Here is a 25,696-nt window from a genome sequence, read left to right on the forward strand (position 1 = left end):
TCAGGGAAAATAGTTTAATAATAACAACGATAACAACAAAATCGTAAGTATTTGGATTGGATCTTTTGCGGAAATAGTTATTAGGTACAATTAAACTGAAACTAAGAACACTAAACAATTTCCACAGAGTCTGGTAAAGTAACTCAGAATTATTTGGTGCAGCTAATCGAACTAATAATCGATCTTTCCAATCCAACCTTTCCCAGAAGTTTTTGCATGTCCAAGTGAACGAGCAATCTGCAGCAGCAGGCACTTAGCCTAGGCCTGACCCTGCTGTGCTGTTTCTTTACGCGGGGCATCGGCCTTGATGCGTGCTGGTCTGAGGATTCGGTCGATGAGTCCATACTCCAGAGCTTCTTGGGCATTGAAGCGCTTCACATAACTTAGATCCTTGTTAATCTGCAGAAGCCAAATACTATGTCAATCAAAGACAAGTAGAAAAGAAAAACCAGATAACAGACATTCCCACATGAGATTTTTTATCTCTGTTCCACAAAGCTAATAAAGAAATTTCCTAACGGAAATAAATTGCAGCCAGTTACTTTCATGTGTGCTTCTAGATGACTGAATTACCATGAAATTAACGGTAATCCATGCATATCTTCATGCTTTTGACCAAATCATGCATCAAGCCTCAGAAATGGTCACCAATTGTTAATGTGTTAACCTGTACTGGATCCAACCATTTGTTTATGGGTCAGTCACTTTTCAGTCAACGAATTAACAAGTCTGATCAGGTGGGGTTTATAACAGACTTCTTTTGTTAAAAGATCAACTAGAACTGATGTGACATGGCCCAGAAACAATCTAATCTTAGAAGGTCAAATTCGACCAAAACCAGTTACATGCGTTCACTCTCTTGAAAGTGGAAATCAATCTGATCTGAAACAACCCCACCTACTTTTGAGTATTGAAGTCCAACAATTGCGCACCACAAAACTCAATACATATCAAGTTCAATACGTTTGATAAAAATATATTGCATGCATCCTAAAAAGATTCACTGTAAAATTCAAAAGGGAACACGTACCTTTTCAACAGGTTGCCCTGTCTTTTTAGCCAATTCTCCGAATAGGTAATCCCTAATTCGAAGGAGTTCATTTGCTTCATTACGAATATCATCAGCCTGCAAAACAAATAATTTTATTATTTATGGTTTTAATTCTGGAGTTGAAAGAATGGAGCTACAGGGCAGAGATCAATTGTCTTTTGCCACATGACATCAATTCTTCTTTAAGATTTCAATCCAATAGAAAAAGCAGGCAATGCTGACAATAGTATGGATTTAAAACTTAGCACTTTACTAATAGGGAGTTACATCAGCAAATTAACATGCATGATTTGATATTCAAAGACCAGATTGACTTGGTGCAGTCAGCAACTAGGAGTATATAATAAACAAGCAACTCGAAAGAATTAGGTGTATTGTCTGTAGATGCAGAACAATTCAAAATCTAAAGATGATTTTCTTGAATCCTGGTATTTCAGATAAAAGAGTCAAATACCAATCAGATCGACATATATTGACCGGTATTTACTGGTCCTACCAAGGACCAATTCTGGACAATATAGGTCAGTGTGTATAAGTTTGTTTGATAGTTGTTAATGCTGATGTATTTTTGTTGTAAAATTTAATTGTTTCTCGTATTGGAGTCAGCAGATTTCTTTGATTACTGATGTAGATTAAAAGTAAAATGCTTATATCATTTCTTTTCTTGCTTAAGCTTAAGGCACTGAGTTATTTGTAGAAATAAAATGATTATTAAATTACCAAAAAAAAATTATGATGTAAAACCTTGTTGGTTAAACATAAAAAATTGTGCTCCATTAAAAGTTGTTAAAAGGAATAAAGACCTGGCCACGAGCTGCTCCGGCAGGTGGTTGAAGGGTAACACGACAAAGAGGCATACCAACACGGCTACCCTACATAACAACAAAGAAATTGACAATATGCAAATAGAAGTTGACAAAAAAACAACCGTGATGACAGCACAATAGCATCATTTACTCATAGATGAACCAAGAAAAACAGCCAAACCTTCTCTCCAGCCGCAAGAAGAAACCCTGCCATGTTATATGCATGGCCTATACAGTGTGTCGCAACTGGACTTTTTAAGCTTTGCATAGTGTCATATATAGCCATGCTTGGAGTAAGCTGCAAAACAAGCAAGTTATTAAGCAAGTAAGAATGAAGTGAAGATGACAACAGTTACATATGTAATTGTGACTAGTTATCTCCGATAGACTTGCCAAGGCTGCCACACCAATGTCGGCATGAGCAACATGCACTGGGATAGGTTCTTTTCTGTTTCAAGCAGTGATATGTTGCTAAGATATATCAGAAGATTGTAGGCTATAATAAAACATGAGAAAGTTTAAGTTTTGGCGAATAGAAGAGACTCCAAAAATCCTTATTGCACAAGAATCTTCTATACAGCAGACAAGATTTGCTGTTAGTTATCTATAAATATGATATTAATGAAGTTATATTAGTCACGAAACAAGCAAAGAAGCATAAGACTGACAATCTATTACCAACCATTTAAAAAAAAAAAGTAATGGCAGTAAAACAATCTTTTGTCAGATGTTTCCCAGTTAGCCCTTTTCCTGGTTCAAATACTAATAACATCAAAGAAAATTTAAAAAGAAGAAACTTATCAAACTTAAGATTTGAAGTCATATTAGTGATAGTATGTTAATAGGTATTTAAGTTTACACTCTCTCATAGAATCCTTGCTGACTAGAAATTTGTTCCAATTAAATAGCCCTTGATGTCTTAAATACAAAACACCAAAACCAAGGAGGACGTATTCAAACCTCTAAGATAAGACAAATGTGTCCAATGCATTGACAAAAAAATGATGCAAGCACAATATATGAGTCTGATGTGAATTACAATGATGAGTCAAACATCTACCATAAGCTTGGAATTGAAAGATTAAGATAGAACTTTTTCTAAAATAAACTGATAATTAAAAGATTTTTACAAGTAAATACAAACATCTTAAATAGAAATTACATTCATCCACCAACAAGACTATGTCACATTAAAAAATTATATATATATATATATATATATATATATATATATATATATTCAAACATGTCTGTCACAAAGTCAATATGTAAGGTATATATTTCTTGATGCCAAACTACACTGTTTCCAATGGCTCAAGTGACCTTGGATCTAAATACCACAAAATCCTACTTCTCTTAACCTTGAAATAGAGAGTACATCCTTGTTCAAATTAAAGATATGCAAATTTATATGCATGAGATTTGTATATGTAAAAAGTAATTCAATTGAACATTACAATTTTAAATAAATTAACTAGAGAGCTTTGATTTGGGCAAGGTGCATAGTCAAAAAAGGAAACAAAGAATCTATTAAGTACTCACATCTCCACCTGGGCCATTAATGTAGAGGTACATCTTTTTGGAAGACTCGATGCTGTCAAGATATAACATCGTTGCCAAGACTTGGTTGCAGAATTCTTCATCTATATGTTCCCCAATAAAGATAACACGTTCTCGGTACTACAATTTAATAAATTAGATTGAATTCATAGTAATACAATAATGGAACTCATTGGAAGACAAGTACATTGAATATATGAATCAAGATAGACTTGTTCTTCTTACTAGAGCATTCCACAGATCAACCCATTGCCAAGTTCCTTCACCTGGAGTTCTGTATGGCACTCTTGGAGTACCAATGGGCATCATAAATATGCGTCCTTGTGAACCTCTTTTTGTAGGATGCCTAAAGTACATCAGAAAGATACAATAAAGAAAATTGACATGTGAATAACATGATTAAAAAAGAGCTTAAAGTTAAATACATAGCAAAAAACCAAGTAAATAAGTTTTTTTAGTTATATTATAATGCAATCAGGGAGCTAGTTATTTTAGTTTTGTGATCATCAGTCATCAAAACTAAACAAAACATAACATGTTCCTTCTGAAGCATCAACTAGATTCACTTTAGAGATCATTGCGATTCAATTGGATATACTAAATATAGGAAATACATCAAAACTTAACAAAGCTCTAGGCAAGAAAGCTTCCTTGTTTTTAATTTGCAAAGCTTTACCACATTCGTCTCTTCAAAATTCATCGATATGCAAATGCTAAACTTAGTTAAGTCATATAAAGATTTGTAAACTATTTGTATCAGAAAAGTTTATTTATAAGATACACAAAAAACTTTAACAACAACAATCATAACAAGAAGCCACCATGTCACAATTATTCAGGGCCACCTATATGGAATTTTTCCCACCACTAAGCAATATCTAATAAGAAAATTTTCATTACATGATTCGATAACAAAATGTAGGTTCTGACTTGGGAAATACCTCTCTGCACTGACATATTCATTTTAATCCACATACATACATCAATTTAACAAGTTTATTAAAAAGAGTGGTCTAGGACTAGGTTATCGCGAATACATGATCTAGGGAAGGTCAACGTGTACAAATTTATCCCTACAAGTAGAGGGTTTCATTTTTTGAAACTCAAGCTCAGTCACACAGGTTAAAAGAGCAAACCTAGTGTTGTGCCAAGGTTCGCCCTCTTGGAAGTAAGTTTTTCAATGATCATTACACAATATTCTATGAACTTAAAAGGGATGTCTATGATCCCAGCTACAGTTAATGCACTGCTTTTGATCCTTTTTGTTGCCCAAAAATTTCCATCAAAACTGCATAGGATTATGTTATAGCAATGAGTTTTATATTGTGAAGATCAAGAGTGTATTAGAACATAGATCCTAAGAATCATTCATTTGATAAAATTATCAAAAGAATCATGAATCATAAAGGATGCCCAACTTGAATGAGTTAAAAGTACATAATATTTCAAAACCATTCATTCCTGTTCAGGACAAACAAAGCTTATGTGAGCCACTTTAAAGAGGGACAATTGTAGCTGAGAATCAACCAATCCATAATCAAGCCATTTCAAGTTCTTTTTTGTTTTCTATCTTAAATCTCGCAACTTGGTCTTTTCATAGAAGGTTCTTATGTTACCCTTCTCTCAATGCTAATCCACCATTAAGAGTCGAGGTTATCAGACAGCAAGAAGTGGTGAAGACAGGCTGATGACTGTTCTGCCCCCACTTCACTACCAATCCAATGAACTCTCCATCAGTCCGTCACTCGGCAGGTCAGCTGTCGATACTGCCACTAAATTACTTCATCGAGAGAGGACTGCACGCTCCTTTTTTTTCCATAACAAATAAAGTGAAATGACCACAGATATGATGTTAGCAGCATTCTTGTTGGTGCCAACCTAACATTGCGAAGCAGTCAGAAGAAGAAAAAGAGCCACAAGTTGAATAACTCTTAGTCAATTAATTTACTTAACATTGCTGAAGAACATTTTTATTAAAGAAAAAATTAGTAGTAAGGTAAGTGAAATTTGTCTCGAATGAAATCAATATACATCATTACTTTTTAGTCTAATTTTAATACTAAATTTTACTCCCAAAGTTAGCATAATGCTCTGGAAAGACAAATTGGAATATATGGCAATAAAACAACAATACTAGTGCATAGTTGCTACACAAGTTTATATTAAACATCCTGAATGGTGCCGAAAAAAAAATAATCACGATCATAAGGACAGACTTTAAAATCTCTAAGAACAAGAAAAGAATCCGATGCGACTAATGAGCAACGATTACCTCAAAAAGAGGCTTTGATGAACCCTACAGTGAAATCCAGCGCTGACATTAGGCGGCCCATACCCAAAAGCACCTGCTCCATCGAATCGAAACCAATGAAAAAGACCGACAGACACAATTCTCCACCCAACCATCATTCTAACCCTAACGATTGGGAGAATACGTACCAGATGACTGCGACTTGAGCCCGACAAAGCTCTTGCTAGTTAAGCTGCCATGAATAACAAGAACAAGGGGCAAAAAAGAAACCGATTAACAGCAGAGATGAATCAAGACAGACAAATCGAGCACGAGTACGACGACCCAAACGTGAGGTATTGGGAGGGGGTTTCACCTGAGGGAAGGTTTCGGATCGAGGGCTAGAGGGCGTAGGCTGGTGGATTGCAGGGAGACCGCCATCGATGGTGTTGCTCCGCTCCCTCGGTTGTGGACGAGGGTTTGGAAGCGGTTTGGGAGTGGCCAAGCGGCGGACGAAGCATGGATAGAGGGAAAGCTCAACCGGAGTAACTTGGCGTGGAGGTCGGATCCTCTCCAAGTCGCATGGATCCAGTTCCCTTCCAATTCCGCATTCTCCATCCTTCATCCCGTTTGTCCTCACATCACGACCGTCAACCACACTACGAGCACTGTTGTGGAAATGGACGGATGAGATTGAAGAAAATGAAAGATCGACGATCAAGATGCAAAACTGAAAGGGAAATTGGGAATTAGAACTTTTTTTCTGCAATGTTTCAAAAAATCCTAAGAATAAAAAATATTTATTAATTTTCAACCGCTAAAAGTATAAATTTATTTTTATGATTTATTCACTGAAATTTTCTTCAATGTTGATTTGTTTTCTTTATAGCATCTTTCACCATTATTAAGAAAGATAATGAACATTATTTCTCAGCAAAAAAATATGTACTTGCATACCATCTTTTGTTGGTTGGAATATAAATATGAAAAGAATTGTGATTATCAATCTTTTTTGGGGGGTCCAAATTGATAAGTTTGTCTGTTTAATTGAGTTGTTAGGATTGTGATTAACATGTAATGAGGAAATGATTAACAAATGTGTAAAAATAAGTCATATGGATATCTATAAATAATAAGAAGATTAACTATTTGTGTTAAAATTGAGAAAATAGGAAAATTCAAACTTATTTAATATTTTGAAGATATATATGGAGCATAAAGAATAATGTTTATTGTTACATAGTTATTTATCTGAAATTATTTTATGTTCAAATTAGTTCATATATTTATAGGTTTGAGTGAAGAAACATAATTTAAGGAAAGCTCATTAATGTTTAATTAGAAAAAAGTAGTGGATTAAGATATAATTTTTTGTAATGATTAACACAAATAAATGATATAAATTGAAATATATATTTATTTAGTATTATGGTGATTTTCCTAAAAAATACTTATATGTTGGATATTTTCAAATAGTATCCTACTTTTGTTTTTCTTAAATAACACTCATAATTTAAATACTCCTCAAAACATCATTCTCCCCCGTCTCCTCTACAACTTCTCTTTCTCTCTTCCCCTTTGTCCCCCTCTCGCTCATCCTTCGTTTTATTCTCCTCTTCCCTTCTTTTTTATCGTCCATCCTCTCTCGTTCTCTCCCCTTCTTCTCATCACCCCACTCTCTCCTCCTCCTCTTATCATCTCCTTCATTATTGCTTATATTTTCCTCTCATTTTTTTCCATTGCTTGCCCTCTCTTCATCCTTTTCTCTCCTCCTTCTGTCTCCACTAGCGACAATGTGACAATAGAGAGGTAGCGGAGAAGAAGAGATAGTTTAGAGTTTTATGAATTATGAATACTATATAGAAAAATAAAATAAAATACTTGTTTAAAAAATATACATTAATTATTTTTTTTAAAAAAATTATTATTGGTATCATTTCCCATGATCATGAGCATATTTTGATAGATATTTTGTATCAAAAAGACTATTAATTCTAAATAATTAAGTGCATAATAAATTACGTAACATATAATATATATTAACTTCTCATTTCCCCACTTGCAAGCAAATTATGTTAATTTTAAATTAAACTTAAGTGCATGGTATACACCAATTAAATATTTGAGAGAATGGGTTTATTTAAATATCAATAAAATATTAGAAAATTATAAACTGATAAATATAAATTTTAAGCTAATAAATTTTCTCAAATATATTATCAAAAACCTTATTATCTTAAGCTATTAGGAAAGGATAGAAAATTAAAAGAGATAAATATATGATTTAAACTCATACTATTGTTACTACTAGTACTATAATAAAGATAAATATATGTGTACGTATGTATGTGGCTTAACGATGTTTAACCTTCCTTCGAGTGAATTTATGACTTTGCAAAGGAATTATATTTTGACTACTATAAACATAAATTTGAAAAGAAAGATTGATCTACTTTAATTAGAAATTAAAATATCTAAAATAGAAAACTAATTAGATGTTTCTCAAGCAACAACATCAAACTTCTCATGCATAAGTTGTTTTTGGCTTTTTCTCTCTTCCTCTCATTTATTTTCAATGGGCATTACTTTTCTTTGATTTTTCTAGAGAGATAATTTCTGTCCTGTTGCTACATATTTTCCTTTGTTGTGGATAAAGGAAAAGAGAGAGATTGTTGTGGTTGTTGGAAGTGGAAGAAGTCGATCTCCTCATTTTCTGATCATTGAACTCGCATTCGATATCGAGTTTAGTCTGATGAGATCGAAATCGATTTGAAGTTTGATTCAAGCTTGAGTTGATCATTCTTATGTAAAAAATAATAGAAGATAAAAATAATTATTAAAGAAATAAAAATACTTCAATATATTAATATATTATTCCCTCTCATATTTATATAAATTAGGAAAAGGATTTCAGTTAACAGAATAGAAAGATTTCCTTATATAGTTGGAGAAATCTTATCTTCTATCACCTTGATTATGACTCTCAACATAATTTTATATATTTTTAATATAAAATATTATTCATTAATAATATTGTTGTTCTTCAATCCGTTCCATCAAGCATGAACCGTACTGACACTTAATCTATCCTTAAGCATGACCCAATTAAGAAACAATTGGAAACATACCGAACCATTAATCTATCCAACACCAACACAGTGTTGCTGGCAATCGAGCATGGAAGATGATGGAAGCTATTCATTCGTGTGCCGTTTCACTGGAATTCTTACACTTGTTTGCTTGCCATTTGCATGTAAAGAAGAAGAAGAAGAAGAAAAGTTGCACTTCTCTAACAAAAGGAAACCAAAAAAGGAGTTATATTTTAGGTTTAGATTCCTCTTCTGCAAGATATATTACGTTAAGGAGTCCAAAGGACAAACACTCTTGTGTTCTTAACCCTTCACCAAGAGCCTTTCCACTTAATATAATGCTAAGGAAAGCATCAAGACTCTAAAATAGTGATGCAATTCATGTCCCTTATACCTTCTGACCTAACCCAATGATATTTTTATCATTGCTATCCTCTTCAACCTCCACTTATGTCATGCATCCCATAAATTAATTAGGGGCTTTGCATGTATAATATCTATGTTTATATTAATAACTTAATAAATTTCATCTAGAAAACCTAAGCGAATCAGTTACTATTATAATTAATATTAATAATTTAATTATAATTACATAACAATATTTAAAATATTCTTGATATCCTAAGCATCATAATTAAATTTGATATAACAAACGACAGCTTCTATATATATATATATATATATATATATATATATATATATATATATATATATATATATATAATGTGATGTACAATTAAATACACAAGTACTTTCAACACCTGATCGTGATATACCACTTCGTCTACTTGTCCGTTAATTGGATCGATTTTGACTTTCCTTGAGGGCCCCAGATGGACTCAAAGGTAAGACTGTCGGCCGGTTAGTGACGGTGGGGTTACGGTTGATACCTTTCCTCGAGACCGCCCGATTGTATGAACTACAAGAAATACCCTACCTCAGATAAGGAGCAGAATGGGTTCTCATGGGGCCCATATATAGTCCAATCATAGGGCAGATGTGCGATTGGGTAACGTACAGTACGTAGAGAAAGCATTGGCTCTTTTCGTGATGCACAAGAAGGGAAGGGAAAGGCCACGGGAAAACCGTCGAATGTTTCTCGATCCCACTTAAGGAATCCGACGGCCGCGATTGGTTTTCGATGACCCACGGCTTCCTCCGCCCTATAAATACACCACAAAAACACTTCAACCTCATTTGGTGGTGCCGAACAGGTAGTGGATTTCTAGTCCAGTTGTAGAGGGAGAGAGAGAGAGAGATCAGCGAGGTATGGCGGCGATCGCTAGCGTCAAGGCCCGTCAGATCTTTGATAGCCGTGGCAATCCCACCGTTGAGGTGATTCTTCCATGGAGTCGACCTTTTTTTGGTAGATCTGGCAATTACTAGTTCAAAACGATGATCCAGATGAACACTTGTGCTGGTTGATCACACTGATCCTCCGGCATTAGGGTTTGTCTCTGTTGGATAACGATTTAGTTTGCTTTTCATATAATACTGGTCAGTTAAGACATGATGGAAGGATGTAATCTCTGAATACATATATGATTTGCGTCAGGTGGATGTTTGCCTAACTGATGGGACGTGCGCAAGGGCCGCTGTCCCCAGCGGTGCTTCAACAGGTGAAAGATCACGATTCGTTCACCTACAATGTTGTTTCTATATCTGTGTTTATCGCATCTTGTTCTGATTTTTCACATGTTGAGCTTGAAATGCTTGCTTCGTGGATGATCCAACCTCTGGTGCAATATATGTATGTTGTATGAAAATTTGGTATATGGTTAATTTTCATTTAGCCAGCACCAAACAGTTTGGGGGATTATGCCTTGTTTTGCTTGCTGTACTAATTTCCATGCTGTCGTGCGATAAAAAATAATGATTCTGGCTTGGTTGCCGGTTCTCCTATCATCTATCAGTATGAACGTCATTTTTTTTTCATTTCTTATCTCTTTAATAAGCCATCAAGTAATGCTATTGGCTTTCTGATGCGGACAAATATGTGAATGGAGATTTGTAAACTGTTGTTCTCTTCTGGATTTTTAAATTGCAAAGAGGACTTATTTTTTTTATGAGAGTACGACTTCGAACCATCGTAATGGAAGTTGGTTCCGTTCAGGCTTCCATAAGTTGACATATGTGAGTAAATGGTTACATGAACTCAGCATGGAGAAAGTAATGCAACGAGATTATAAGCAAAAACTAACTTCAAAATGATGGCACCCTTTTAGAGTGTTCGTGTCATTGCTTTTGTTACCATGAAAATACAGCTTATTTAATTTTCTTCTCATGGTAATTTATCGTATGCTTAGTTGCATTTTCATTGTTAATTCCTATTGTATGCTAACTTTCAGCTGTACCTTATTGGTTGTTTAGGTGTATATGAAGCTCTAGAATTAAGAGATGGAGGATCAGATTATCTTGGGAAGGGTGTCCTCAAGGTTTAGTACCGATCTTTATTATTCTAGCTGATGTGTTTAACTACCTTTTTAAACATTCCTCGTGTTGGCTTCTTAAGAAAGCGTTCTTTGTGTTTTACTTCTTGTGAGAGCAAATATCTAGACTAGCCAAACAATGATAGACAGAAGAAACTCACACTTTTACTTGAATGGCCTGATATTCCAAGATGGGAGATAAATAATCAAATTGGACGAGGAAGGAAACTGTTGATTTGAAATTTTCTGAAGTTGACTATTTGTGAAATGTCCATGAGCAAGTTGTGGTTCTCCACTAAAAATTTAATATTTATTGCATTAAATATAACAGTTATTGGATATTACACTCGCAATATGTGTAGGAAACAAGATGGATGGAAATTTGATAAACATGATCCTAGATCATGTAACTTTTGAACATCCGAAGCACTTGAAATGCATGCATAAAGGTCACATATCTTTTTGTTCTTTCGTCTTACAGCACTTCTGTTGTTAAAGCATTTATTGAGTTTTCAATCCAACTTATGTACATTGTGGAGTGAATCTTCTACCTAGAACTTTGGTGGGCATTGATTGGCCCTGCTTCTTGTCATGTTGAACATTGGCTAACTTTTTGTAAAATGGCAGAGCTTCAGCTCTTCTTAAGTGACAAGTAGATGTTGATTCTAAGAGATGATTCGTGATCTTACATCTTCCCACTATGTAATTAAGTGGACTTCTAGTTTTGTGATCACTTTTTTTTTTTCCAGGTGTTCAAGTTAAGTACCTTTAGATGTATTTCGGATTCATATGTTATTTTTTAATGGTTTATACTCTTCTACCTCTATTGTCAGTATGATACTTCAGAACTATTCCATATTTAAGTATCAGTTTGATTGTTCTCCAATATAATTCCCGCATTATGGACTGATTCTGAATTGCCTGCGAAAGATGTCTTCCTTTGTTTTCTTTTCTTCAAACGTTCTTATGCATTTTAGTTATCAGATGTAACTGAACTGTGATTTGTTTTAGTGTTTTTCAGTGTGCGAGTCTTTGAAATTTCTTCTTTACATTGAAGATTTTGAATATATCAAGTGATATGCATTATTTCCAATTTCAATTATAATTTTTTAAGGTTCTCTGTTAACTAATTTTCTTGAAATGATTTAACTGATTATATATCTGGCATTTTCTGATTTAGGCTGTTGCAAATGTTAATGCTATCATAGGACCTGCTCTTATTGGCAAGGTGAGTGCTACAAGATTTTACATGATAGCTGCATAGGATTCAGTCTTGGAAAGTAGTGATTAACTTTGTAAACTATTAAAAAACTTGACCTCTGCTATTTGTCTTGTAGGATCCAACAGAACAGGTTGAGATTGATAATTTCATGGTCCAACAGCTTGATGGAACCTCAAATGAGTGGGGTTGGTGCAAACAAAAGGTACAATTACAATTTGTTAGTAACTTTCATATTTTTTCTATAGTGCTGCAAAAGGATGCATTGTTTTACTTTAATTCACATTCTGACTTTATTTTTGGTTGCATATTGCAGCTAGGGGCAAATGCTATACTGGCTGTTTCTCTTGCTGTGTGCAAAGCTGGAGCCAGTGTGAAGAAGATTCCTCTTTACCAGGTTTGTGAAACCTAGTTTCATCGTTCGTGGCAAACTGATGTCCATTTCTAATATATGCTATTATTTCACTTCAGCATATTGCTAACATTGCTGGAAACAAGAACTTGGTGTTGCCTGTACCAGCTTTTAATGTTATTAATGGTGGATCACATGCTGGAAATAAGCTTGCCATGCAGGTAATGCTCCATTGCCATCTGTTGTTGAGTAAACAGCCAGTCCTCTTTTTTCTCATTCTTGGCTTCTTTTAGGAGTTTATGATTCTTCCTGTTGGGGCATCCTCGTTTAAAGAGGCCATGAAAATGGGTGTGGAAGTTTATCATAATTTGAAGGTAAAGATATTATGGATTTACGGTCTTTGATTTTGCTTTTCTTTCTCGGTGCATCATTATTTGTTTTCTTGTTCCTCAGGGTGTAATCAAGAAAAAGTATGGACAGGATGCTACTAATGTTGGTGATGAAGGGGGTTTCGCTCCAAACATTCAGGTGGGTCCGATTATTAGTGGAAATTAGTATGTCTATTGCAACTTGGCCTTCTTTGATAGGCACACATGTTCATTACCCAAATTCTGAAACAAGTACCTTTATTGAACGAATTTCAGGATGCAATTTTTGACTTAACTTTAGACCCTTATAGTTCCTAAAATATGCCAGGGAACATTAGAGTAGTGGAGTTCCTTCAAATTAATGCATTAGATGAATTAAAGCAAATGCTCGAGAACTTAAAATCATATTTCAATTTCTTTTCCTTGCTTCAACACCTCTGACTTGTTTTATTAGCTGACTTGCATCTTTTGCTTTGTATGGCTACCATTATCATAGGTAGAGTAGGAAATATCACACTCAGTAGAAGTACTAGTTTTGGAAAGATTGAGGTTCTGTGTTCCATCGTAGTGCTTGCTGGTTATTCTCCCACTATGTACTTTGATACAAACTGCAGACACTGCATTGTGATAGACTTTACATTCTTTATATTAAACACACCTCTACCACGGACATGGTAAATTGGCACTGATAGAACCATTATAAAACAATATATCATTTCATATAACAATCTTGCTCTTCATAATTGCAATATCCATACTGCACTACCTTTGTTTTTTCCTGCCCCTCTTCTATTATTGTTTACAGTTAGAATATGAATCTAATGATAACATATGCCGTCATCAGTGGAACTTGTTTGTCTAAAGTAATGGAATTTTGATCAGCTTCTTTAATGGTCTGGGCATGTTGTTTCCTCCTGAACTTAACAGGAAAACAAAGAAGGCCTTGAGCTTTTGAAGACTGCAATAGCGAAAGCTGGATACACTGGCAAGGTAACACAAGTATCTTTATTTCCATGCAGTTCTTGATTTTCTCAGCAACGTCTGTGCCTGCTCAAGGAAACACTTTGCTTGGGGATTTCAGGTAGTTATTGGGATGGATGTTGCTGCGTCAGAATTTTATAGTGATGGTGATAAGACTTATGACCTTAACTTCAAGGAGGAGGTAATGTCTAGTTTTGCTTCTGAGAGATCTCTACTAAATTGAAATTGGTATTTGTAATGATATGGCTACGTGGACCTTGTCTTGCTGTGTTTTATTTTTTGATTCTAATGTTTAGAGTGATTTGTTACATTAGATTTTTTGAACACCACTGGGCCTCCAGTAGTACCAACCAACAGCTACTTGCTGAACTGAAATTCCCTGGTTTTTTTCTCTGCAGAACAATGATGGTTCACAAAAAATATCAGGCGACAAATTGAAAGATGTCTACAAGTCTTTCGTATCCGAATATCCAATTGTGTCCATCGAAGATCCATTTGATCAGGATGATTGGACCCATTATGCCAAGATGACTGAAGAAATTGGGCAGCAGGTCCAGATTGTCGGGGATGATCTTCTTGTCACAAACCCCACGGTAAATTTTGATAGGTGATGCAAGTTGCAGCTCTAAAGAGCTCTAAAGATTGTGATTATAATCCTTGACTTTTGATAAACTGTTTCAGAGGGTGTCCAAGGCAATCAACGAAAACGCATGCAATGCCCTTCTCTTGAAGGTAGTATTGGATTCCTTATCTTTTACAAAAGCATATTATTAATCTCCATCCTTCGAATTTGGTTGCAGTTGTTTAGGGATCTACTTCTTCGACAAGTGCTATGCTTGAGATTTATTTTGTGCCCAGTCATAGTTATATTTATTGTGGTACCCATAATTCTCAGGGTTTTTGTTTTAGTCCACTGCTGATGAGGTTAATCCCCGTTGTGGACAGGTTAATCAAATAGGAACTGTTACAGAGAGTATAGAAGCTGTGAAAATGTCTAAGCGTGCTGGCTGGGGTGTAATGGCAAGCCACCGAAGGTACTGACATGCGATGCATTTGGATTGTATGTGGTTTTGATCTAACTTTCTTTTACCTACTTCAGTGGTGAAACAGAGGATACATTTATTGCTGATCTCTCTGTCGGTTTAGCAACTGTAAGTTTCTGTTTCTTGTTTCTGTTGCGAATCATTCAAATGACTTGTAATATCTAAGCTTTCGGACAATAGTCCTACTAAACCCATCTTAATCTCCCACCCTAACAGGGACAGATCAAGACAGGAGCTCCATGCCGCTCAGAGCGCCTTGCCAAGTATAACCAGGCAAGTCACTTGTATGATGTGGTTTGTTTTGCTGTATCTTCATTTTTGTCTAGTCTTTATTCCAAGCATGAACATCATCTTTCTCACCGATAGTTTGCCTAGTTCTTAAAAAGTGCCTGGTCCATTCCGTTCCAGAGTATGGTTAAGTCGGGCATAGTACAGAAACACTGGGTTGATGTTCATCTTTGGTATGATAGCTAGAGAAGACCACTAGAGATGAATGAAAACCATGTTTTTAGTAAGATATTAATCCTTCTTCTGCACATATCAGAATTTTGCATTCGAGTTTATCACAGAAGCGGTAAGATTATGGTTGGTATGAAGTATTTGAACAGTATTTTGCTGGATGCAGCTGCTTAGGATCGAAGAGGAGCTCGGCGATGCTGCAGTCTATGCCGGGGTCAAATTTAGGGCACCCGTGGAGCCTTATTAGATGGAGCTGCTAAACTAAGACACTCGTTGCTGAGTTCTATGATTTTGGTGCCCCTCTTTGGGTGGGTATGGTATGTCCGAAGTATGTCATCTGTGTTTTAGCAGTTGGCAGAATAAGTGATTGTTTTGGTATATGGTCAACAATGACAGCGTTATTGTGGGTTGGGACTTTCATCTGGTTGAAGTTTGTAGAAATCTCTCTTTCCAAAGAGATTACATGTTGTTTATTGAGTGATTTCTTCTTGGGATGCATATGATTTTGGTGGGAAAATATAGATATGGTGAAATGTTGGTGGGAACTGATATATTCATACTACCTAGAAAAAACTCAGTATTATTAATTCAAACACTGTTATCAAGAAAGAAAACTGACATATTTTTATTGTGTTATTTTCTGTGAAGTAAATAAGATAATGCAAGAATTTATTATTTCTGAATTCTTATGGGGAAAGAAATATAATGAATGTCTTGAACTTCTTTATATAATTATTTTAGTCATTCAAAATCATTTTAATTATATGTCAGATTCATATTTATATAATCATGTTGATTGTAATTGGAGATTTAAAGGTGAAAATTTGATTGAAAGATATAAAGGGTGCAATATGTTGGTGCAGTTTTTCTTATATTTATGGATGTAACTTTCTTAATATTTTTTATGTCTCTCGCATCTCATATCTTAATATTAAGATATTAAGATATCTTAATTTAAATTTTATAAGGAAAAATCAGGAAGTTTTAACTATTAAATTCTTGTATTTAATATCAGGAAATATATGCAATTATATTTATCTGGTACTTAAATTAAATATTTTAATGACTATTTATGAGAAATAAGAAAATTATTAAACTATAATTTAAATTATAATTATATTATTGAGATTTTTATTTTTTATAATATACTGTTCTATTTTCTTTTGCTCATAATTAGATCTCGCAACATAACTTTTTTCACAATATAATTTCCTACTAATTATATTTCTTATTAAGAATAATAAATCAAAAAATTTCTCTTGAGCTAACCCTAAACCTCATATCTAAAAATTTTCCAGGAAAATAATAACTAAAACCAGTTGAAGTCCATGGAATGGACAAAGGAGAATCTAACCTATCATCCACTTTAATGATACAAAAAGCTCCATAGTTGATGTAGAAATTTCAAACAACAAAGACCATAAAGTTCACCAAGGTGGGAAGCCAATTGACCAAAGTTTCCGTCGTCAAAAGTCCGTACTAAACATCAATTCCATATACACAAAAGTGTCCCTAACATTGCAAAAGACAAAGCTATCAATACAGTCCGGCAATCACACACCGCCACCGCCACCGCCGCCGCTACTATCTTTCTTCTTCTTCCTCCCACGGTAACATCTATTCCGATTGCTTCACTATATCCTTTCCCTCCCGCCATCTGTTATGTACACAGACAATTTGGAGGCAATGGAAGCAGAGTTTGAGTTTAGTGTCTATACACAGACACAGAGGTAGACCTCAAGAACAGGACTTGATCAACCCCAGATTGTACAGGTTTCTCCTGAACAGATTTCCCAGGTAGAACAGGCCAATGCCAACGGCACCACCACCCTGGTCGTCGGGAGCGGCCGCCTTGCGGCGGAACTGCGGCCGCTGCTCCTCCTTCACCGTAAGACAATCCGGGCCGATTCTCAGCCGGACGGCGTCGATCGCCTTGGGATCTGCCGGTCTCCCGGCGGCGTCGGTCACGTAGAACACGTTGGTGGCCATGTCGCCCTTCGTCGAGACCTCGGCTCTCGTGACCAACAGGCTGTTCTCTCGGAACGTCCGCGTCACCTCCGAGAGGAGCCCTGGCTTGTCCTCGATGCAGAGCTCTAATCTTATCCCCTGTTGTCGATTACAGGGTCAAAATCTGAACTAGAATGCTTCTTCCATGGTGGAATTAATCGAAACTTTTGCGATCTATTACCTCTGATGATCTCCTCTCGATTGCTGCTTGCAAGCATTGGATCACCCTTTGTCTCTCTGCTTCCGAGCTGACGGGGCTGCCATCTTTGTGCCTCACGTAGAACTCCTGAATTGATCCAACAGATCGAAAAAATTAGGGCGACAAACAGAGAAAGATCGCAACTTTTTGGAATTTGGTGAATCTTGATGAGAAAAAGGTCAAACCTGATGAGCTAAATCGCCGTCGGTGTCGATGGTGCCGTGGAACACGACGTATTCCATGTCCGTGAGAGTGCACACGATGTCGAACAACAGCTTGGGCCGGTCGCGGCACTGTACGGTGACGACGGAGTACCCCCTTTCAACCCAGTTTTGGATCGAGACGGAGGGCCGCGTGGACGCCGGTGGCGATGGAGGCGTCCGCTCGTAGTCGCGGTCCGCGAACATCATCTGGTGGAGGCGGCGGTCGGTCTGGGCGACGGCCATGGAGGAGACAGCGGTTCGGGCGCCGCAGACGCCGTGGTCGCACTTGAGGACGTGGCGGAGGCGGGACTCGATGTGGTGAATCCGCCGCGCGTCGGCGTCGATGGGGGAGCCGGAGAGCTCGTCCTTGACGGAGACGAGGCAGGCGATTCGGCCGTTGTGCGTCCACACCTTGGCCTCCACCACCCCGCACCCGAGATCGGCGAGCACGGCGAAAACCTCGGAAAGGAGGCCCGGGCGGTCGGCTCCGGTGAGCTCCAGGGTGGTGAGGCCCTCCTCGGCGCAGGACCGGTGGAGCCCATGGTCCTCCGTTTCCAAAGACTGCGTTTATATCAGTGGGTGAGCAAATGCCGAACCGAAAGGGCAAATCTTTGGCGTCAATCACGCAAGACAGAGATGGATCGGCACCTGTTCGAGGTAGGAGATGACGCTGTCGTCGGCGAGCTTGCGGCCAAACTGATCGGTGACGTGGAAGACGTCCATGAACCAGCGGCCGTCAGAGGAGATGTAGGCCTTCTTGACGGAAAGATTGAGGTCGGTGAGGACCTGGACGGCCTCGAGGAGGATTCCATGCTTCCTGGCGCTGTCCACCTTGGGTTGATTGCCATAACACACCGTCAGGGAGAGCTCTGTTACTCTTTCTGCTCCATAGAACATAAAATAAAAATGACGGCTTGGAACGAAAACTTTCTTTCGGCTTACCTTGACGAGAGTCGCGGTGGGGCAGACGGCATTGTCGATGACAACCCTGCAACAGAGAGCCAGAAAACAGAGGAACGTCAGGCAGAGCTTCTAAAGGAAGAAGATGGAAAGCTCTCGATACCGGCAGAACAAAATCGACAGGTCTGAAGCGGCGAAGCTGAACCTAACCAAATAAAGCAGAGCTTACAAATCACCTCGGGTTGTTCATCCGAATGACGAGCTTCTCGTACTCATTCAAGCACGCCGGCCATTCCATCTCCGCCGCTTTCTCTGCGCCTCCTCGCTCCATTCCGGCTGAGTACCTCTTCAGCTCACAGAGCCAGTGCTCTTCTCCCTCACCCACAGCCCTTCCTGCCTCCACCTCTGATCTTTGTTGTGATCCTCACACAGAAAGGCCGCAGCAGCAAAGGTCTGCCTTCTCTTACTCGCCTACGATTGCTTTGGTCCAAGCCCCGCTCTTTCCTGCAACCAATCGCCCCCTTCTCTCTCTCTCGACTCTGTCTCTACCACTTCAAGAAACGACAGCGGAGGCCGACGGCTGTGCGCGGCAGCGGCATATTTAAAGCGGGAACCCGCGGCGGGTCACGGTAAACCGGAACGGTCCTCACAACCCATCCACCCTCCACTTCACCGGCCGCTGGGGCCCACTCCGCGACATGTCGACGGGATCTTCGCTTTCCTTGGGGACAAGCCTGTGTCGGGTCCTCGCGTGCCGATACCACCGATGGGGGACAACGTGGTCGAACGTGGGTTGCCGCCGCTCGCCCTAAATCTTAGAATGCTACAGCCATCAGTCTCTCTCTCTCTATGGTAGGATGTTACGGTTTGCTACAAATCTATGCCGAGGGGGTGTTGTTTGGATCAGCAATCCCGCAGATTTGTTGATTGCTGTGGAGTTACTGTTCCACATTCGTAGGTTAAATGGGTTGGATGACATGCAGGCATCCCAACACAACTCACTCTGCATGCTTTTTAATGGCTAACTGTGGTCATTGTCAGGAGAAGCGAGACAAACAATGATTAGGTCATCCGCATGCGTGTTGAACAGCTGCCACAGGTGGAAGGAGAAAGCATGCAAACTGTGATCACATGTCCTCCATTAAAGACGACGACGAGCGTCACCGCAAGGTCATGCCACTCCACGACTTCTCCATCATCTCCTACCTTTCTCTTCCTCTACCGTAACCGAGTCAGATTTCTCTAACCATTAGCACAACAAAACACAGCTATGATATTATATCGGCTCAAGTCACGTAGTTTGGCGTGGATGTAATGCATGATTCCATGTGTTTCCCGCATGACCTCGCCATGTCGGAGACGCAGGCATTCAATGCCTTCGTCGTGCGCCACACCTTGTCGGCAATGATGTGTAGAGAGAGAGAGAGAGAGAGAGAGAGAGAAGCGGCTGTGCATCAAACCTCCGCATGATCGGTCAACCCCTGGGCGACGTGCTGAAACTTGCCTGCTAAATCTCAAGGTCTGCATCAAAAGTCAACCGTTACATATCAAGCTGTTCATCAAAAGTCATCGCATAGATTACCAATGTAGATCAGATACTTCTCAATCAGACAATTAGCATAGAGATGTGTATGTGATTAATCATGCTCTAAAACATGGCTCATTTCACCCAAACAATATCAATCATGATTCATGCCCTTCTGTGATGATCATACAACCTAATTTAATCAACTGAAAGAAATCTTAAAATAACATTAAAATATAGGAAATAATTTGTATGTTCGAAGATTAATGTATCCTTAAATCGTTACATTTATCGATATCTATTGTAAAATATCTTCATATGGGATCCTTATACTTACGAAAGTCAAATATTAAAATTTTTGTATAGAATTAAAAAGATAATTTTATAGGATTAAAAATTAAGAGAGAAAAAATATTTTTATTTTTATAAATATAAAAAAAATCTTAATCTAACTTTTAAAAATATAAAATATAAAACTATTTTAAAAAATAATTATAGAGGATAATCTATAATTAACCGTTACAGAAAGAGAAATAAGTTTGGAGTGAGTCGTCACCGCGACCAAATCCATCCCGAGATTCTGTCAGCAAACCGTAACCCTAAAGTCGGATGTCAAACGAAAGAGGGGGAAAGGGAATGGCGGGAAACGAAGGAAAGCGGCGGCGGGCTTGTTCCCGCCAAGTCTGCCGCTCGCCACGCTGTTCCTGCCACGTCAGTAACGGTAGTGTACTGCGTCCAACCCAAACTAAGCTCAATAAAAGAAGAGAAAGCTGAGGAGGCGGCGAGCAAATCGATGGCTTTGAATCTTTTACTCGTCTTTCTTTTGTATTGTGTTGATCCCATGAACGCATGAGGAGGTGACAGCTACCGGACACGGCGGCATTGTCTTAATTGCCGTGTCACAGTCGCAGCAAACCAGAGGAGGTGCGGTCGCTGCCATTCGATGAACACAAGCTTTTCGCCACAATGCGGCATACTTTGCTCGACTTCAAAAGCTACGGTATATTGTATTGGATCGTTCTTGTTTTCCTTCTCATATGATCTGTTCATAGTTACTAAGAATCTACGCCAGAGAATACACAAGGCGACTCAAATCTGCTAGAAAAGTTGGATTTTTTCCCCCCTTAAATTATGTTGTTTTCCTGAGAATAAAAGCAAGTTCAGTGTCACCAAATTCAAAGAGATTTATGCACCGAGTGGTCCTGCTTTCAAATCTGGAGTTTCTCGAGGTCAGAGAAACAGTAAAGCACGTACATGTCCCAATTTGCGGATTTTGTGCTGCCAAAAGATAACCATAACATAAATATCAGATCTTTGTGTTTAGATCTTCTTAGCAGGCAAGAGATGAGCGATCAGGTGAGAAGAAGACCTCCTCGGAGAAGGTGTCACGATTCAAAACAGTGGTGGAGCCTTTTTCGGAACCCTTTCTTCCACACCGGTGTCCCACAAAACCCTCGGTAGCGGGAGTAGTCGACGCTCCCCTGCGCATGCCATTCGCATGAGCCATGGCCAGCTTGGTGTCCCAGTAGCTCCTCATCAATGGCGAACCAGCAGACCCGGGTTTTCCGGTAGCTTCAGAGGAGATGGTAGCTTCAGAGAACAGCATGTTGAGGAGGCAATGGTGACTCCATGAATTTGAGGAGGATGTTCTTGTTAGAAACCACCCCATGTCTTGTCTTCGATCTTCAAATTTAGATTCCCCAACAACAGTACAATAAATCTTGTCATGCATTTTGCATCTGGTGAGAAGGGACCATCGGTGGTATGGGTCCTGCCAATCACATGAGAGCTGCAACTCAGCAGTTCTTGGATACTGCTGTGTTGGGTCCATATGGGAGACTGGTATTAATGCTCACGACAGTTGCATCAATTATTATTCTTCCAAGCTGGATAATTTAGTGTTGGAAGGCAGTCGATTCAGATCATATGTAGGCACAGTGAGTGGCCTGCACTCTGTTCTTTAGGATCGCTCCTTCGTCACGAGATTTCAGTGTCTCAGCCTCGCAAAAATTAAGGTGATGATGAAGAGTTCTGGCCGCAGTCATAATGAAAGCTAGCGGAGAGTCATTGCAAGAACTGATAAGAATCACAGCACTGGATTATTCAGGACCACTGCATCCGGGCACAGAACTCTGCTGCTGGATGTGCCATGGCACACTGGCCCCTAAATCTTTGTGATCTGGAGCAGTCATAGCTCCATCTGCATTGGCCATCACTGTGGTGCTCAATAAATCCTGCTTGCTAGCCTACACTGAGGTCAATTGAAGCATCAATTAGGACATTTCTCCCTTTTCTTTCCGCATGCAAACAAATCAAGTAATTAATCGACAAGAAGATCTCCGAGTGAGATTACCAAACAAACTTGATGCAATGATGAGTGAGCCAACATGGTGCTCAAGTCCAAGGACTCTGCAGCCTCGACAGACAGACAATACATGTTCCACAGTGGCAAGGAAGATGAGCTACTAACCTCAACTTTCTGGATCGGCTGCTCTTTGCCGACCTGGTTGATTACTTGATTCAACTGCAGACCATGTTGCATCACGGTGGGGTGGAGTGGAAGATGGAGGTGTCAGATGCGGAGATCAGTGGCCACAGGAAGAGTGGTTGAAAGCGATGAAGCCGTGGAGACAAACTGCTGGTTTCATGAGCCTGTTTGGGGACCTCCGATGAAGTATGCGTTACAGTGGTGGTGGCTCCACGGAGCCTTAACCTGGAGAAAGTTATCAGCTTATGATAGACGAAGAATACAGCGGAAGAAGAAGACAGCGTTTTGGTCCACCGGTGATGTGACGTGGACCGAATCGGTTCAGCAGACGGGCCCTAATTGGGCTGGAAAACATTGACCGGCCTTTGGCCCATTTCTCTCATGTTCTGTTGAGTTACCTCAAGTTCAAATCAAAAGAGCCTTTTATTATATCTCATTTGATCATGTTGATGCAGGTTGAATTCCATTGTGAAGACCTTATCTCTTGAAGCCACATTGTCTGTGAGCCATTGCACACTGTTGGGTGTTCTTTTACTATAGCAAAGATTAAGATAATAAAAAACAAAAATGTTCTTTTACTATAATATATCACTTCGTTCTGAAAACACATTTGGTGTTGTGAAAAAGATACATTCAAATAACCATAGAAAGTTAGTTGATTGGTCTTTTAGTGTATAACAATCATCAAACATTTATGGGTGAGCATGAAAGCTGCTTGCTAACGCTGTACAAACGGATGGTGATGCCACTTCGCGTGGGATGAGGACATGCAAGCAGGTGTGGGAAGAGGACAGCAGACGAGTCCAAAGCAATCGCCATCACTCACATGAACGCTCTTTCTCTCTCTCTCTCTCTGGTCGGCCGCGCCGGCATTACCAAATAAAATAGTCCCCAAGATGCTCGCTGCCATGAGCATTAGTTTAGGCTCGGTGCAAGTCCTCTCCTGGAGGATGAGGAGCACCTATCGTTGCTTACTCTTGGCTCAAAGAATGGACTCCCATGAAAGCGAAAGCTTTGGTGTTTTACCGACGCGGTGCAGCTGTTAGTGCCGGTCACATGGACGTGGATGATGTACATGTTTAGTGGAGATGTTAATCATCAGTTGGCCAAGAGTATAATATACGTGAATGAAGGGGGGAGGAATCAATCAAGCTGATGACTTTGGGTGTCACGACTTCTATGCTCATAAAAGCTACAGGCTGCTGCAGTGTGGAGTCTGATGAGTTCCATCTGCTGTCATGTAATCCAAGAATGCCACACCTAAAGCACACATGCCGATCGTTCTCTCATACAAGTTCAAGTTTATCTAGTTCCAGCAAGCAGTCACAGTCAGTCACCATGCTCGCCCTAAGAATCTCTTCAACACATCAATCAAAAAGGCTACACAGAGAGAGCGAGCGAGCGAGAGGGAGAGAGAGAGAGAGAGAGAGATAGAGAGAGAGAGAGGGTGGAGCAGCAATAGAAACGCATGTGCATGCAGTTTCTGAGGCGGCCATGCCGCCAAGTCCTCGAGAGTGCCTCGTAATGTACACGACAGTGGGGCATCTGCATGTGGGCGTGTGCGATCACTGCCAGTCCGTCGTGATGGAGCTTCTCGGGGAACACGAAGAGGCCGATGCTACGGCAATGGCTCGTGGCGTGCTGCTGTCAGCACGGAGCTCTTCGTTCTTGGAGCTTGCAGCACGCAGGCCCTCTCTTCATCACCACCCCCTCGATCTCTTCCCCTGGTCAAATGGATCCACAGGCAAAGCACATCTGGGAGACCGCTCGCCCATGCATGCCTCTTATATAAGTATTTTTGAATATATTATAAATATAATATCTTTACAAAAATACTGTAACTTAGCATTCTTATATTATGTTATAATAATTTTTGATATTATTGAAAATATTATAACACAGTAAAATCAATTCATATTTTAGATATTAGATTAAAAAAATGGACACTTTGAGAATCAAAGATGCTTCTCGAGAAAAAACTAGTTAAATAAATATATAATACTATAAAAAAATATATAATTTCCTAAGGAGAAAGTTTTCGGATTAAAAATACAAAAAAACATAGAGACTATTCTTCTGCAAACATAAAAATATTCATCAGATTATATTCACGTCCGAGATTATACTTGTTGGCAAATACAGCTTCATCGTTCTTCAGTGAGGTGGAACGAAGTCCATGGGGGGAATTTCTCGGCGACGGCGCCGGTGGAGAAGTGGTCTGTCTCCTCCTCCATCATCCGCACAAGCTTCAAGAACTTTTAAGGGTTCAAAATTGCTAATCTGTCGTATACTTGACGAGGATCTCATATCGTGGCTCTGCGTCAAACTTCGAACCTTTGGCTTCTTCGTCAGCAGCCACTCCCATGTGTTTGATTACACGTTTGCTTTGCATGCTGAGTTTGCCCTCCATGAGATCTTTGTGTCGACATATAATGATTTTATTGTGTGGTATGAAAAATAAATAAATAAATATTGATGTGATCGATATGTCAGCACTATATATCCAACACGTGGATTCTATGTGTCCGATACCTTAATTTTATGCGATTGATATGTCGACCCATCGATGCCTCTTCGCCATGTGGTCAACACGGTTTTATGTGACCGACACATTGGTTGCACTTAGCATCACATAGACTATCAATACTATATGTCCGCGTAATCCCAAAAGTATCGTAGGTTAGCGATAGTTATGGTTAGATTTTTCACCCCCATAATCACATAGACTATGCATTAGACGAACGTTTCGAGCGTCACTATAAAAAATGATTCATAGGTATATCTCAT

At 38.9% G+C, this 25,696-nt stretch overlaps 3 protein-coding genes and 1 long non-coding RNA gene across 4 annotated transcripts; 1 reads left to right on the forward strand and 3 right to left on the reverse strand.

Moving 5' to 3' along the window:
- Positions 1-30: 30 nt before the first annotated feature.
- On the reverse strand, positions 31-6,222 carry LOC135604959 (ATP-dependent Clp protease proteolytic subunit-related protein 2, chloroplastic-like). Its single transcript, XM_065094637.1, has 9 exons — positions 6,024-6,222; positions 5,857-5,900; positions 5,690-5,762; positions 3,643-3,763; positions 3,400-3,537; positions 2,039-2,155; positions 1,855-1,923; positions 1,031-1,126; positions 31-399 (listed from the first exon to the last, which is right to left on the reverse strand). The coding sequence occupies exons 1-9, from the start codon at positions 6,086-6,088 to the stop codon at positions 259-261; spliced, it is 864 nt and encodes a 287-aa protein (XP_064950709.1). The 5' UTR covers positions 6,089-6,222; the 3' UTR covers positions 31-258.
- Positions 6,223-9,915: 3,693 nt separating this feature from the next.
- Positions 9,916-16,085, forward strand: LOC135605015 (enolase-like). The gene is made up of 17 exons (XM_065094708.1): positions 9,916-10,071; positions 10,292-10,355; positions 11,107-11,171; positions 12,346-12,393; positions 12,503-12,589; positions 12,701-12,781; positions 12,856-12,957; positions 13,030-13,110; positions 13,190-13,264; positions 14,032-14,094; positions 14,186-14,266; positions 14,484-14,678; positions 14,767-14,817; positions 15,031-15,119; positions 15,185-15,236; positions 15,345-15,401; positions 15,754-16,085. The coding sequence occupies exons 1-17, from the start codon at positions 10,006-10,008 to the stop codon at positions 15,832-15,834; spliced, it is 1,338 nt and encodes a 445-aa protein (XP_064950780.1). The 5' UTR covers positions 9,916-10,005; the 3' UTR covers positions 15,835-16,085.
- Positions 16,086-17,064: 979 nt separating this feature from the next.
- Positions 17,065-19,873, reverse strand: LOC103978802 (ACT domain-containing protein ACR8). The gene is made up of 6 exons (XM_009394736.3): positions 19,133-19,873; positions 18,939-18,984; positions 18,645-18,827; positions 17,979-18,557; positions 17,776-17,880; positions 17,065-17,693 (listed from the first exon to the last, which is right to left on the reverse strand). Exons 1-6 carry the CDS (start codon positions 19,225-19,227, stop codon positions 17,325-17,327), a joined length of 1,377 nt encoding a protein of 458 aa, XP_009393011.2. The 5' UTR covers positions 19,228-19,873; the 3' UTR covers positions 17,065-17,324.
- A 1,732-nt stretch (positions 19,874-21,605) lies between these two features.
- LOC135679895 (uncharacterized) lies at positions 21,606-23,350 on the reverse strand. Its single transcript, XR_010515356.1, has 2 exons — positions 22,892-23,350; positions 21,606-22,672 (listed from the first exon to the last, which is right to left on the reverse strand). It is a non-coding gene; the product is annotated as an uncharacterized LOC135679895 (long non-coding RNA).
- Positions 23,351-25,696: the final 2,346 nt, after the last annotated feature.

The sequence above is a fragment of the Musa acuminata genome, chromosome BXJ1-1, assembly GCF_036884655.1.
Source record: "Musa acuminata AAA Group cultivar baxijiao chromosome BXJ1-1, Cavendish_Baxijiao_AAA, whole genome shotgun sequence".
In the NCBI taxonomy this organism is placed as follows: Eukaryota; Viridiplantae; Streptophyta; class Magnoliopsida; order Zingiberales; family Musaceae; genus Musa; species Musa acuminata.

Excerpts from the sequence above, each read along its gene's own strand:
- LOC135604959 (XM_065094637.1), bottom strand. The coding sequence starts at position 6,088 with ATGGCGGTCTCCCTGCAATCCACCAGCCTACGCCCTCTAGCCCTCGAT. Across the intron at positions 3,764-5,689 it reads CATCAAAGCCTCTTTTTGAG|GCATCCTACAAAAAGAGGTT; the intron begins GTAATCGTTGCT and ends GATGTACTTTAG. Across the intron at positions 1,127-1,854 it reads CCGGAGCAGCTCGTGGCCAG|GCTGATGATATTCGTAATGA; the intron begins GTCTTTATTCCT and ends TTTGTTTTGCAG.
- LOC135605015 (XM_065094708.1), top strand. The coding sequence starts at position 10,006 with ATGGCGGCGATCGCTAGCGTCAAGGCCCGTCAGATCTTTGATAGCCGT. Across the intron at positions 12,958-13,029 it reads GAAATAAGCTTGCCATGCAG|GAGTTTATGATTCTTCCTGT; the intron begins GTAATGCTCCAT and ends GGCTTCTTTTAG. Across the intron at positions 15,402-15,753 it reads GCCTTGCCAAGTATAACCAG|CTGCTTAGGATCGAAGAGGA; the intron begins GCAAGTCACTTG and ends TGCTGGATGCAG.
- LOC103978802 (XM_009394736.3), bottom strand. The coding sequence starts at position 19,227 with ATGGAGCGAGGAGGCGCAGAGAAAGCGGCGGAGATGGAATGGCCGGCG. Across the intron at positions 18,558-18,644 it reads TCATCTCCTACCTCGAACAG|TCTTTGGAAACGGAGGACCA; the intron begins GTGCCGATCCAT and ends ATATAAACGCAG. Across the intron at positions 17,694-17,775 it reads TCGAGAGGAGATCATCAGAG|GGGATAAGATTAGAGCTCTG; the intron begins GTAATAGATCGC and ends AATCGACAACAG.